The sequence below is a fragment of the Tenrec ecaudatus genome, chromosome 4 (assembly GCF_050624435.1).
Source record: "Tenrec ecaudatus isolate mTenEca1 chromosome 4, mTenEca1.hap1, whole genome shotgun sequence".
In the NCBI taxonomy this organism is placed as follows: Eukaryota; Metazoa; Chordata; class Mammalia; order Afrosoricida; family Tenrecidae; genus Tenrec; species Tenrec ecaudatus.
This window is the reverse complement of record NC_134533.1, coordinates 182,474,074-182,489,435: the sequence shown is the minus strand read 5'-3', so window position 1 is coordinate 182,489,435 and position 15,362 is coordinate 182,474,074. Positions and strand designations below refer to the sequence as shown.

At 35.1% G+C, this 15,362-nt stretch overlaps 1 protein-coding gene across 2 annotated transcripts in view; it reads left to right on the top strand.

Moving 5' to 3' along the window:
• Positions 1-15,362, top strand: part of ZCWPW2 (zinc finger CW-type and PWWP domain containing 2) — a 149,775-nt gene that overhangs the window by 42,038 nt on the left and 92,375 nt on the right. For both annotated transcript variants that reach the window (XM_075548940.1, XM_075548941.1), the window contains one exon: positions 6,267-6,618. In XM_075548940.1, coding sequence (XP_075405055.1) covers positions 6,332-6,618 — 287 coding nt within the window. In that variant the 5' untranslated portion in view covers positions 6,267-6,331. The remainder of the gene's footprint in view (positions 1-6,266; positions 6,619-15,362) is intronic.

The window sequence follows — 15,362 nt, the reverse complement described above, 5'->3', positions numbered from 1 at the left end:
ATTCAAGTCTTGTTCATGGTTATGATTAATTCCATCCAATTGTCTACATTAGCTTTGATCTTCCTTAAAAGTCTGATGGAAAGTTGATCATTTTGAGCTAGCTGATTTCTTCATGCAGTTAAAAGAGATAATTCAATGAAAACACTTATTAAGTCTTAAAAGAGACAAAGACAACACCGAGACAGACATGTATCTGGATGAGGGAGGCCATTAGCACAATGTCAAAATGACCATTCAAGCATTTACATTCAGGGCACTCGCTAAATAAGGCATGGAACAGTGGAAATGACACAGATTTATGATTGGTGGCAGATCAATACATTTGCAGGTAAGACTACAGAAGCAGAAACAGGACCATGATTGGTATGAGTACATAGTTACATAGAAGAACTGACAAGATTGCTTAGGTGGATAGGGTTTCTCATGCCTATCAGACCCCCAGTAATCTCCACCAAGGACACACCGAGGTAAGCCGCTAAGAGACTGCCCTCCTTGGTTGGCTAGAGAGGGGTGAAGATAATCTACTTTCGAAGCACTCTGCTTGAAGTCAAAATTATCTATATGCTTGCTTAATGATCAGAAAAATCCAATGGAGGCTTAACCGGTGAGGCTTAGTGTGCATGGGAATTCAGCAAATGGATTCTCGCAATCACTGTCATCCAGAGGACTGCTATTCCACGGTTACGAATTTTGAAGTCATTGGACTTTGGTGCAAATCTCCTATTACTTTGGAGTTGTCCAATAATTCACAACTTGATCTACCATATATATGCTATTTTCACATTTTCTTTGCTTTTTGCATGTGTCATTTCTGCAGGCAAATAGATTTTTTTCTTTAATACAAGTTTTTATTTAAAAATTTTACTTAAGCTTTTATCTGTTTAAGTGAAGGTTTTCTTGTGAATATTTTTATTTTGCTAGTATTTTAAATTCTATAGCATTGGCTAGATTAATGATATTATTCTCAGAATTACAAAATTCCCATGAAAGTTATTTGTGCTATTTCTCAAGAAACAAATGGTGGTGCATCTAAAGTAGGCCACACTGAAAAAAAAACCCGCGGCCATCAAGTGTATTATGACTGACAGAGATCCTACAGCATAGAGTAGAAACGACCCTGTGGGTTTCTGTGACTGTAGCCTTTTATGCGAGTAGAAAGCACCTTCTTTCTCCTGTACAACAACTGGTGTGTGCAAATTTCTAAGCGTGCGATTAGCTGAGCACGAAACCACTATGCCACCAAGGGTCCAAAGTTAGACCCTATAGGTATATATATAAACTTAAATATAAATGCCTTTTGAGCTACCACTTAATCATAGCCATAGTTGAAGGACAATTAGTTTTATGTTGTGGCCCTGCTTGACACTAGCCTTGATGAAGAGTCACTGAAGATAAGGGTGCATAGCAAAATGTGAAGAATTGTACTAGCGCTTAAATTCTGAGCATCCTGGTTTCCAAAGGTCATAGATGACTGTGACAGCCCAAAATCATTTACAGAGTTCCCACGTACATTCATGCAATGTTGTTGATGTCCACCTAGTCAAAATCTTGCTGAGGTTAAGAGGATCCCTTAAAATTGAAAATGTTGAGCCATGTGAGATTCCCAACTCTAGTAGCTATCACATCATTGGTAATAGTATGGCTTTCGTGCACCAATTTCTGGACTTCAGTCACAATTTTTTCATTTGTAGTGGTTGACAGTTTTCTTTCTTGTCCAATCTTTAATCACTTCCTGACTTTCCTTAGAACACATGAACTATTTAAAAACATTTTTCTTCTGTGTGAGAGCTTTCCCGTAAACTTGCTGCAACACTTCAATGCCTTGGGAAGGTGTTTACTTGATACTAGCACTGAACTCATAATCATTTTTTTCCATGACAATATAGCGCCCTCATTTTTAGAAGGCACCCTAATAAGACTATGTTAAGTGTATGACTGAGAGAACTTGTGTGCAGTGATCCTAATCACAAAGATATTTTAAGCTGATTTTGTTCAGAAGAAACCCATGTAAGTATGAATTGGAATCCTAGTAGCAGTCCTTTTTGACTTGGTATATTTTGAATATAAATAGATTTCAGAGATGGAAATAACAATATAGACTTGACAAGATGATAATAATAAAATTCTACATATAAAAATTCTGAAATAAAAAAACTCATCAATAGAGTAAACATAACTGAGGAAGGTGAGCTGAGGAAGTTACCATGTATCATTGCAGGGCAATAGTTTTGGAATATATGAAAATCACTTTAAAAGGAATTATATAATAGAGTCAAAAATATATTTCAGAGAATATGGAATCACAAAGACAAGACCTGAAAAGAAAAATGATTGAATATCAGGAGACATAACAATTCCAAAATGGAATAAAGAAGATCATGTTTCAGTGAAACTGCCAAACTCTTTAAAGTAAAGAGCATACAAGGGCTACCCAAAAACAAACAAAACCAGAAAAGCTCCACCCAGAGAAGTTTTCATAGTTACACATTTTTCCCGCTAGGCAAGCACTGAGCAACTCGCTCTGTGTTAGTGCACCCAGTGGCCTTACTTGGGAAGGTTCTCTCTGGTCACAGTGAATTTTTTAGTTAAAGTAGTTTCGCGCAAACCTCATTTTTCTTTTAACCTAAATTTTTGTGACGGCCGATTTAAGAGAACAGTGTGTGGCTGTGTGTTTCTTGCTCAGGAAAAATGCTGCAGAAACTGTTGTGATGTTGAACACAACTTACAAGGATAGTATTATGGGAGTAACTCAAAAGAGTATGAGTGGTTTTCTTATTTCAAAAAGTGAAATGTCGATTGATGACAAACCTCATTCGGGACATCTGACAACTTCCCAAATGGCAGAAAATGTCGGCTCATTGAATTTGAGTCCCGAAAGAAATGGAATAAAGAACAAGACGATCATCAGTACTATGTTGGTGAAAGATGGAGCTATTGATTAATTTGTTGTTGCAGTTAATATGGTTGTTGAGTTGTCCCTTACCCCAACTCATGGTTGAAGATTGAACTATTGTGATCCAATCTAAGGGATGGTGCAGGACCAAGCAGTGTTTTAGTCTGTAGGATAAAGGTATGAAGCAAGGTCGTGTCATCTGCATATGCATATCGCAGGTCTTAGTAACCCCTCCTCTGACCTTGATGTGGCATTCTTCTTCATTTAGTGTGGTTGCTCGGCATACAGACTGACTGAATATAATGTAAGATACCATCATGATGCACACTTGTCCAGATTTTGAACCACACAGCGTTTCTTTGTTCTATGAGAATGACTCCTCCTAGGCCATGTAGGGGTTACAAATGAATGCCATGAAGTGTTCTTGAAGTCTTATTCTTCTCAATGTTATCCATAGTGTATTATGATCAACACAGTCAAATGTCTTTGCATAGTCAATGAAACACAAAAAAATATCTTTTTGTTATTCTGTTTTCAACTAAGATTCATCTGATTTTGGAAATGACATACCTCAGTCCGTAACCTCTTCTGAATCCAGCTTGTATTCATGGCAGCTCCCTGTTGATGTACTATCACAACTATTTTTACATGTTCTTCGGCAGAATTTTGCTAGCATGTGATATTAATGATACACCTTGGTAATTTCCACATACTGTTGGGTCACATTTTTTGGAGTGGGTAAAAATATGAAGTTCTTACAGTCAGTTGGCCAGGTAGCTATCTTTCCAATGCTTCTAGTGCTTCACCAGCTTTTTGAAACATTTCAATTGATATTCCATCAATTCCTGGAGATTTCCTTTTGACTAATGCTTCTAATGTGACTTGAACTCCTCTAGTATAACTGGCTCTTCCTGATATGCTACTGTTCGAAATTGTTGGGTGCCAACTACTGCTTTTTGGTACAATAGCTGTGTATTCCTTCCATCTTCTTTTGATGCTTTTGGCTTCATTCAATATTCTTCCCATGAAATCTTTCAATATTGTACCTTTAATCTTGAATTTTTCTTTGGTTCTTTCAGCTTCATATATGCTGAGCATGTTCTTATTTTTTTTATTTTCTAACTCTAGGTCTTTGGACAATTCAATATAATACTTTATCTTCTATTGTTTTCCTTTGAAATTTTCTACTACGTTCTTTGGTTTCATTATTTCTTCCATTTACTTCAGTAAATATGTGATCAGGGGCAAGTTTTAGAGTCTATTCTGACATCCATTTTGATTTTTTTTTCATTCTGTCTTTTAAATTACCTTTTACTTTCTTTGGTGTAGTGGTTATGCGATTGACAGCAGTTGGAAACTATCGTCACTCAGAGAAAGAAAGACTGGGATTTCTACTGCTGTAAAGAATTACAGTCTTGGAAAGCCACAGGGACTGTTCTACCCTGTCCTCTATGATCACTGTGAGTCAGAATTAACTCAATGGCAGTGAGTTTGTTTAGAGTTTGCTTTCTTCATGTATTATATTCTTGATGTCAACCCACAGGTCATCAGGTCTTCTGTCAGTGTTCAGTGAGTCAAATCTCTTCTTGAGATGCTCTCATAATTCAAGTAGGATATACATTCAAGGTCATATTTTGGCTCTCATGAGGTTTCAATTTTATTCTTCAAAATCAACATACATATGAGCAATTAATGCTTTATTTTAGTGTCAGTCCCAGGCCTCATTTTGGCTATTGATATTGAGCATCCCCATCTTTTCTTCCTATACATGTAATCTATGATTCTTGACCCTTCCATCTGGAGAAGTTCGCATGCATCATTGCCATTTATGTTGTTGAAAAAATGTGTTTGCAATGAACATGTTACTGGTCTTGTAAATTTCTATAATACATTCTCCAACTTAGTTTCTATCAGTAAGATCATATTTTCCAACTACTCTTCCTTCCAACTTTTGCATTCCAATCACCGCTAATTATCAGTGCATATTGGGTGCATGCTTGAACAATTTCAGACTGAAGAAATTAATAGAATTCTTCAATTTCTTCACCCCTACCTTTAGTTTTAGGGGTATAGTTATTACCATTTGGGCTGCTTAACCCCAAGGTTAGCCATTTGACAGAGAAAAGATGAGGCTTTCTACTCCCATAAAGAGTTACAGTCTTGGAAACACAGGCGCAGTTCTAACCCTTCATATAGGGTCTCTATGAATAGGAAGCAACTTCATGGCAGTGGTATTGGAAGTTTGATGAACATTTGAACAATAGTTGAATTGTTATGGCTTAGTTTTGGTAGCTTAAATATACTGGCCAGCTGTATTCTATGCAGTAAATTAATGTATATGAAATCTAAAACAATTATTGACAAACTGATTTGTATGAATATATTAAAGAAGAAATATCACAACATATGGTCAATTAGGCTTAACTAAAGTTAAATTAAGCTATTTCAAGTAGTGTTTACAATTGAGAAGTGTTGTTCTGTAACTTAGGAACATGGTATATCAAAGTATTTTAAAAAGAAATTTATTATGTATTACAAAGTAAGTTACAAATAATGATCTTTACCTATATTTTATTTATATTGTTTTATTAGTTTACACATAGTTCTTTATATGTTTAAAATGTTGATGATAAAAAGTTCTGGGAGAGTGCTCCCCCTACAAGCTATTTGAATTAATAATGGAGAAGAGCAAACCTACATAAACAAAAGATTCCGTTGATTTTTCAAAGAATTAATTTTAAATTTTCCTATTGAGATACATTTTGTTACATTTGATTTTACTAGGAGTTAGAAAAAGGCATCTAGTACTGCTTTTGGATAAAATAACAGAAATTGGAGCCAAACTGTCTTCATTCAAATCCCAACTGTGTCACCTACAACTCCAGGATCATAAATCAGTTACTTATTTCTTTATTTTTTTGAAAAATTTGCACAATAGATTTACCGAGAAGACTATATGAGCTGTGTATATAACATACTTAGAATAATTCTTGGTATGTAGTCAATATGTTGTAAGGCTTAGATGTTAATAGCAGAAATATATTGGACAGCTTACCAGATGCATGCAATTTAGTAGGTTTATAGGAATTATGAATAAATTTTACTCATTTTCCATTCCATCATACTTTTCTTATTTTCAATTTTGCAGTATCTGATGTCCAAAATGATGTGCCTTTTTCCCCCTTTGGTTTATGAGAAGGTAGAAAGAGAATCATATCATAATTTAGCATAGACAATCTTTGTAAAATAGAGAGGGGGTGCATAAAGTGATATCAAAGAGGAATTTCTCTGCTTTGGAGTTAAATTGTCTATCTTATACTTTTGAATTCTTGTTGTTGCTGTTTTTACATTTTCCTCCTCATCTATTTTCCAGACTAAAATCATTATGGAAAAAAATACTGGGGAATGAGATAATTGAATAATTACCTTATCACTACAATGGATTCCTCCTTGGAAAACAGCATGTATGTAAACAAAGTGTGGGTTCAATGTGAGAAGGAAAATTGTTTGAAATGGAGATTGTTGTCAAGTGAGGATGCAGCCAAGGTTGATCACAGTGAACCGTGGTACTGCTTCATGAACATGGACTCGAGATACAGTAAGTGCTCTGTTCCTGAAGAAGACTTTCCTGAAGAATCTCAGCTTCATCAAAATGGATTTAAGATAGTTTATTCACAGCTCCCTCTTGGAAGCCTGGTTTTGGTAAAATTACATAATTGGCCAAGGTAAGGATTTCATTGTAGTCTTACAATAAATTTTGAGGTATAGTTGTGCTGTTTTATGCATTTGATTTTTAGTTAGCTTTGGGATTTGATGTTTAGTTAACTCTTGGATTTGTTTATTTTCTCTATTGTTTGTCTGATATATTTATGTGTGCTGGCCTCATTATTCTTCCCCTACTACTCAGATCTAATTCATGCTTCTTTTTCTGGCTTTTCAAATGGAAAATTTGTCACTGAATTTAAAGTATTTTCCTTATATTAGAGGAAATTATAAAGCTATAAATTTCTCTCTAAATGCAGCTTTATGTATATCCCAAAATTTTGTTTTTTAATTATTCAGTTTGAAATTCTAATTTTCCTTATGATTTATTATTTGAAATGGATTGTCTATTAGTGCGTATTTAAATTACTAAATATTTAGAAGTTTAAAAATATTTTATTATTACTAAATTTTATTATAAATGTATTAGTTATTTCTCCTGAAACGTATTCTTTGGTCCAGCATATCCTATTTTGTAAAGTTTCATGGACATTTGAAATGATTACTATATGCTTATTTAAAACAAAACCAACTTTTTATTTACATTTCTCTAGTTTTAATGGAGTATATCTCAGGACTTACCATTCTGGACTGATTTCGCCAAATTTGCAATGTGTACTTTTATAGTTCTAAGTCTTTAATTTGGTTAAATTTCCTTAAACTTAAGGCTTTATATTTGTTCTTTGCATTGCTTTGGTTTTCTTTTTTGAGCACTTTTTATTATGGTTGATTACTTTATCTTCAGTATCATGTTTTCTTGAACTGTTTTATTTAAAAAATTCTTTATAAGTTTAAATATTTTCCCTTTCACTTTTTTCCTCCTCCTTAAAGGTATTATCCATTGAATTTGTTTGTTTTAAGTAATCCTTTCAGTACAGTCTTGGTTCTTAAAAAAAATATATATATATATATATATTTCTAGTTTTTTCACTTTGTCATCTCTCTTTTTAAACTTGCTTTTTCTCTAATCATCTCATGCTTTTAGATTTTTAAATTTTGATTTATATTATTTTTGAATAACGTTATTTTCTCAACTTGAAACATCTGGTTACATTTTTCATTTTCTCTGATGGCATGTGTCTGTAATCATTTTTCATAGGAACGTTATTCTTTATTACTATAGTGTTACATTTTATAATGATCTTGTATAATTTTATGTGAAATGAATTCCTAATTTTTAAAGGAGTAAGTCAGAATTCATTTATCATCTATTTTCTTTATTGTTCAGGCTGGATAATTTTCATTGTTCTATCTTCAAGTACACTGACTTTTTCATCTTCTATCTATACTTTGCTATTGAGTATACATTCTGAGCTTTTAATTTTTGTTTTATATTTTAGTTTTTAAATTCCTGTTTAGTTCTTTTTAGTATTTTCTTTTAGGGTTGCTATGTGTAGGAGTTGACTTGATGGTAGTTGGTGAGTAAGTATTCATTTGGTTGTGTGTGTATGTCTTGTAGGGGGTTATGTGTTGGACTGCTAATTGTGAGTTCAGCAGTTTGAACCCTCCAGTTTCTCCAAGAGGGAAAGAGGAGGCTTTCTGTTTCCTTAAAGATTTACAGCCTCAGGCTGTCATATTATGATCATTAGGAGCGGGATTGAATTGATGGTGGTGATTTTGTTTTGTTTTGATTTCTTTAGTACCTCAATCTGGGATATATGAGGCTAAAAGAAAGTTCATCTGTTGTCCCTTTCATATCATTCTTCATGTTTAAAAGTTCTTCACTGCCCTATCTTGTCTCTACCTTTCAGAATCTACTGAACTTTGTTTTATATATTTTGTTTCTATTAGTACCATTGAGCCAATTCCATCTCAAGTATTGCCTGGGATGTTTGATATACATACAGGCAAGAACAGAGGAAGTCAATTTGCTTCATCATCTTTGGAATCAGAATCTACAGAATAAATTTGGAAAACGTTTTTTTCTGATTCATAGTCTGAGACCCCACACTTCTTTTGCTGTCTCAAAATATCAAGCATATAAACTTGCCTTTTATGAAGATTTTTCTAGCTGAATTCCTCCCTGCTTTGTTTATACATTTTCTGGTGTTTATTTGCATTTATCTCCCCACAATTTATATTATACCACCTGGAAAGGAACGTTGTTGGTCATTTTGAAGTAATCACAATGCACAGATGGCTCCAATGCCTTCAGTTGTTGTTTTACATGAATTAATTTAACATAAATAAAATTAAACAACAATAAAAGAATAAGTGGCTTACTTCTAACTCACCGAAGCACCCGGCTCAACTCTCCTAGAAGGAACCCTGACTGACTCTTAATTGATCTGCTTATGCTCACCTTTGCTCCTTAAGGATTTTCACCTTTAAACAAACAACTAGTTCTGAACTTTCTCTGAAAAGACAAAAATCATCTGTTCTAATAGCTCATTTGGAACTTAAAATAAATTAATTTGGGGCAATTATCTCATTCCTATTCTTCAAATCTCTGTCTTAAAAAAGTTTTATTTACATACAATTATTGTACCTTACAAATCAATTTCATATTATTTTGGTTCACAACCAATGCTCATTGAAGCAAGAGTCAAAAGGAAATAGGGCACCTTGTATTGGGTAAATCTGCTGTACAAGACCTCTTTAAAATGATGAAAATGAGGTATTACTTTGAGAACTAAGGTACACACATGGTATTTTCTATTGCCTCATATACATGTGAAAGTTGGATATTGAATGAGGAAGACTGAAGAAGAATGGAAGCATTTGAGTTATAGTGATGGTAAAAAAATATTGTATTCTGTACTTCCTAAAGCAAAAATGAATCACTCTTGCAAAATATACATCCATAATGCTCTTTTGAAGCATGGATGGTAAGACTTTGTCTCACATGTTTTGGAAATGTCAGGAGAGATCAGTCATTGGAGAAGATCTCACCCTTGGTCAAGTAGAGGGGCAGTGAAAAAGAAGAAGGCCCTTGGTAAGATGTATCGTTCCAGTGGAGGCAACAATGGACTAAAAAATAAGAACAATTGTGAAGCTGGTGCAGGTCTCAAAATAAAGCACAAAAACACCTAAGTCCAAGTGCAAGCAGAAGATGATAGAAATTCAAACAAACTAAAAAATGGGTCAAAAGGGAAAACACATTTCGGTCTAACTATATCTGCAGTAGTCCGCTTTCCAATGCACTCTTTCTGAGGACGAAACTGTTCACACCTTTGGCCAATGGTCCAAGGGAATTCAATGGAGACGTAATCTGCATGAAGACTCATCACAATGGGTATTTGGGCTTTCACTGTCATCCATAGTCTTCTGCAAACCAGGCACTCAGAATTTAAGCTCAAACACAATTCCCTTCTTTAATCTTGGATTTTAGTATTTACAATCTTTGGATCGCAAAGGCTGTTGTGCTCTTTCTTAGCTGATACCTCACGTAGATGACTACTTGTCATACGGGTGATCTCTCCATGATACTTCCCTTTACTACTGAGGGATTTAAAAAGAACTAAAATGTGATAATGTTGAGAACAAAGTTATATTACCAATGTGCTGCCATGAATTAATTAAAATAATAAAATGAATATGAAGATTAACAAGATAATTGTATGAGAGAAAATATTTAAACAAGAATGGTTATGAACACAGATTTCACGGGGTGATGAATGAGACATTTTAAAGTTATTTATGAATGTATTTGTAGTCTCATTTGTCAACTCTTTAGAGAAAGAACAAGATGTTGACAAAATTGAGTCCTTAAATCTTCAAAGCCATTGGATAAAGAAATTTGACCCATAAAATGTGACACTGTTAATTCCTTTGCAGCAGGCTAGCTGTTTTTTCCACTTGAAATTTCAAAATCTATAAAATAATTTATTTAAGAAATAAAATTGGATGGCTTCTAGAAGGTTAACAGTATACTTATTATTGGTGCTATTGAATAAGAAGAAAAATATACCTAAATTTGAATTTGGTAGTCTATAAATCTGTGCTCACCTGTGCATTTTTAATGATGAGAAATGTGATTATGCAGTCAAGTATACTATACTCGTTCTAGTAAGCAAGAAGGTAGATATGGCCATATTTTTCCAGACATTTTGATGTCCATAACCAGAGATAATTTAGAGACTGTAGCAAAACATGCATCAGTTCTAATTGCAAACCCTAACCCTCAATTACCAATATAAAATGGCAAAAGAAATTCCTAATAAATTTTCCAATGTAATAATTCGGACAAATGGCATAAAATAAACCCATTCCTTAAATTAGAGTTACTAAACCTTCACAAGTTCCATTATAAAATACAAACAATCTGATTCTACAAACAGAATAATGTCAAAAGAATATCTGATGAAGAAATATATTGAGTCGAGGGAGAATTTTGACAGAACAAATAACTTCATGAAACATGCAAATATATCATGAAGGGGCTCATGTTTATACATTTTTTATCCAGTGGAAGTATGCTTAAGCATAATTTTAGTAGTCATATGTTTATACCCAAATGTGGTTTGGATGCTTAAGTTGAGCCTAAGCCCCAAACTGTGGAACATAAGATGGATGAGTTGCAAATCATCATTAACTGGATGCTATTCCTGGACTGTACTTAACTGCAGAAGCTGATGGGAAGAGGAAGTTTCCCATCAATACATCCATATTTTATATAAAAGCATATTTATACATTAGTAAAAGAATGCAAATATAAATTTTAGGGGCAAGGCCCCAGCACTCTAGCAGGGGTCAGATCCAACCAAGGGATGCATATGGCAGCAAACTAAAAAGGAAGGGGAAAGAAGGGGGGGGGAAAAGAAAGAAAGAAAAGAGGATGTGGAAAGTTGAGAACAGTGCACTAACCCACCAGTGGGGAAGGTATTGATTATGTCTCCACAGGAAAGGGAGAGAGGGACCAGACTGCAACCTAGTTCTCCAAGCCTTGAGGGCAACACACAAGCATGAAGAAGTGAACTAACAGAGAGGTCTGTGGGGCTGCTCCCAATCCCACCTTTGTTGATCCCCAGAAGATTGCACTACAGAGGAAAGCACTGAAGATACCGCCCAGGGAGAGTGGTGGGTCTGCCCAGACCACAGGGGAGCAAACTAAGAGGGAAAGAGAGAGAGAGAGGCCAAGTCCCACTAAGCCCCTGGGATGACATTCTTGCTAAGAGTAGTCAAAGCACAAAGAGGATCATAGGGAAGGCCCCACCATGAGACAAAATGTCCCCTCACTGTCCCACAGCGCTGCAGGGAACAGCACTGGAGAAATAGAGCAGGAATTGTGCCTGGTCGGACACCCCAAAACTGGGGAAAAAAACAAAGGATATGCAACTTAACAACAAGGGGAGCAAAGCAAAAAGTTCCCAAGGAATCCCCAAAATAGACTTCAGATTTGGAGGGCAGGGCTTGCCACCTCATTAGACTCAATCAGAAAACATAGATAAGGTCAGCAGACAGACCTGGAACTATTTATAGTGTCCCCCCTTTTCTTCTTTTTTTTCATGTCTAAATAAGAATGTCAAAATAAACTATCCCAAGGAGAAAACAACAGGATGGATGATTATGCAGGGACAGGCAAAAGGGGACATGGGGGACAAGGAAGGGGGAACCAACAAACCCAGGGACAAGGGAACAAGAGATCTAAAATCGATGGCAAGGAGGGTGTACAATGCCTTGTGGGCATTGACCAATTGCAAGGTAGCTGAGATGAATTACTGAGAGCCGAATGAAGGTTGAATATGATAGTGGGACAGGATGACAGTAAAAGGAAATAGAGGAAGGAACTAGGAGACAAAAGATATTTATAGAGGTATAAATATAGGCATGTTTTTTGAAATATATTAATATAGCATTAGGGATATAGGTCTATGTGCATATATTTATATGTTAAGTACCAAGGAAGACAAGAAATGTCTATGTACTTATATTTATATCTTAAGTACCAAGGTGGACATTGGACCTTTACTCAAGTCCTCTCTCAATGCAAGAACACTTTATTCTATTAACCACCAGGTTATATTCTGTGATGCTCACTTTCCTGACACGATTGCTGAAGTCAAATTGGGTGCAGAAGCAAATGTGGTGAAGAAAGCTGATGGTGTCTGGCTATTAGAAGATAGCGAGTCTGGGGTCTGAAAGGCTTGAAGTCAAACAATCAGCCATTGTGCAGGAAAGTCCAGCCTGTGTGATCATGAGGTATCAATGGAATCAAGTAATAGGCATCAGAAGACTCAAAACAAACAATCATATAGATGGGAATGAGGGGGGTCGTTGTGGAGACCCAAAGCCCATCTGTAGACAGTTGAACATCCCCTCACAGAAGGGTCAAAAGAAGGGATAAGTCAGCCAAGGTGCAGTATAGCACTGATGAAACACACAACATTCCTCTACTTCTTTAATGCTTCTTCTCCCCTGACTATTGTTACCCTGGTTCTACCTTGTAAATCTGACTAGACTATACAGATAAGAGCTCTCGACACACGAATTCCAGGATAGATAATCCCTTCAGGAACTGTAATGGGAGTAGTGATACTCTGAGGGTATGAGGAATATGGGGAGAGGGAGAAAGGGGGGGAACCAATCTCAATGATCAATATATAGCTCACCTTCCCCCAACCCCTACAGAACAAGCAGTAGAAACATGGGTGAAGGGAGACAGCAGGTGGTGTAAGATAAGAAAATAATAATTTATAATTTATCAAGGACTCATGAGGGTGGGAGAGTGGGGAGGGAGGGACAAAAGAGGAGCTGATACCAAGGGCTCAAGTAGAAAGATATTTTGAAAAGGATGATGGCAATATATGTACAAATGTGCTTGATAAAATTGGTGTATGGATTCTTATAAGAGCTTAAGAGCCTCCAACAAAATTATATATATAAAAGAATGCAAATAAGAAACCCCCAAATAATACTTTTTAATGCAGAAAAAAGCAGCAGAAATCTTGATTTATAAATTTATATGTTATATCTAAAAATTGTCACTATTTTTCTTTGCTAACTTAAAGGTACATTTTATTACTAAACTGGACAATAATTTTTAGAATGCAAATATCTTTTCTTTAAAGTAATTTTAATACTTATCAGAAAGTTCTATAAAATGTTCATGTAAATATAGCTAAAGCAGTTATGCTACAAAGAGCCCTCATTTCTGCTTGGCAATGTATTTTCCTGTACTAAATGAGATATACAACGTTACTTTTTCCTTTTAATTTTTGGCTCTTTGTAGCTAACCACTATGTTATTTGATCAATATTTTATAATTAAGCCTGTTTAAACATTGCAAACTTAGTTTTTCTTTTCCTAGTCCGTTCAGAATTCTTGCAGAGCAGATAGGTAGAGACCAAATGCAAGATTTGTATATCTTTGTATTGAGTAACAAAACTTACTTACTTCTTTTTATATTTAATTTATTTTCATGTTTATTCATTTTAAAACTTTAACTATTTCATTTGCATGTAATTCACATACTATACAATTCAATAATTTAAATATGTTAAAAAGAGTTGTACAGTCATCACCACAATCAATTTTAGAACATTTATTTCATATTTTCACTCTTCATTTCCTTCTAACTTCCCCTGACTTTGCCCTAAGACATTATTAATCTAGTTACTGCTTCTGTAGATTTAACTGTCCTGTATTTCATATACTGAAACTTATACAACCCTCCAACAAACAACAACAAAATAAAACATAGAAAAACCTCAATGCAAAACAAAGCATAAATTAATGAAAACCAGAACAAATTAAAAATGGATCACAAAGGAAAACAAATGAGATTAAGTGTAACCCAAATATATCTGCATTAATTCACTTTTCAATGTATTCTGAGGGCGAGGTTATTCACATCCCTTATCAGTGGTTCTTCAAATTATTTTCCACTGGATAAAAATAAATAAGCATTCGTCTCTTTATGACACATTTGCACTTTCCGTGAGCGTACTTGTCCCGTCAGAATCCCTCCCATCCCCATCAATTGTAACATTTGATGTCCACATGACCTTGTTTGTGTGTTTTCCCTCCTCTGCCCACTCCTCCTGAAGGGGACCACACGCTTCTTTCAACCCTCACACTGGTCGGCTGCTCGACTCTCTGCCTTTAACTTAGAGTGTTTCTCAGCAATACCAGAGGGACACACCACGAAGCAAGAGTGCAGAATGCACTATCATGCTTGACAGTTTGGGAACTCAAATTGAGGTTGATGTAAGGGCAAGAAATGGACACCAGCTTCCTTCAGTCAGAGTCAGAGATGACGATAGGTACAGCCGATGGAGGGGAGTAATCATGTTTTCGGTGTCTCGCCTCTGCTCAGCGTTTCCTGCAGTTTAGCAATTCATGTTTAGCAGAGCTATCCAACCAGGAGTCTTCTGCCTGGAGAAATGCTAAAATGCCCTGTTGTTTGGACACATGACAATACTTTTCATGATTCATCTTTAAGTCAGCCTCTAATATTTTCTATGATGTAAAATACACGATCAAGTCTTTTTCTTTCATTAGCATCTAATTTTATAGAGTAATAATTTAAATAAAATATTCTTGGCCCTGATTGAGATATCCAGGGGATTATCAGAACACTTACAAATAATTTCACATATAATACCTACAAAATATTTCTGTTTCATGACTTCAGTGTAACAAATCCTTACACTGTTTGAAACTGGACATAGTAGGTACTTATTATAATGTAAACTTGCTTGATAATCTTTTTAGAAAGTACCATGAGGTCTGAATCACCTAGTGTTAAGCATGAGTTTCTTACATT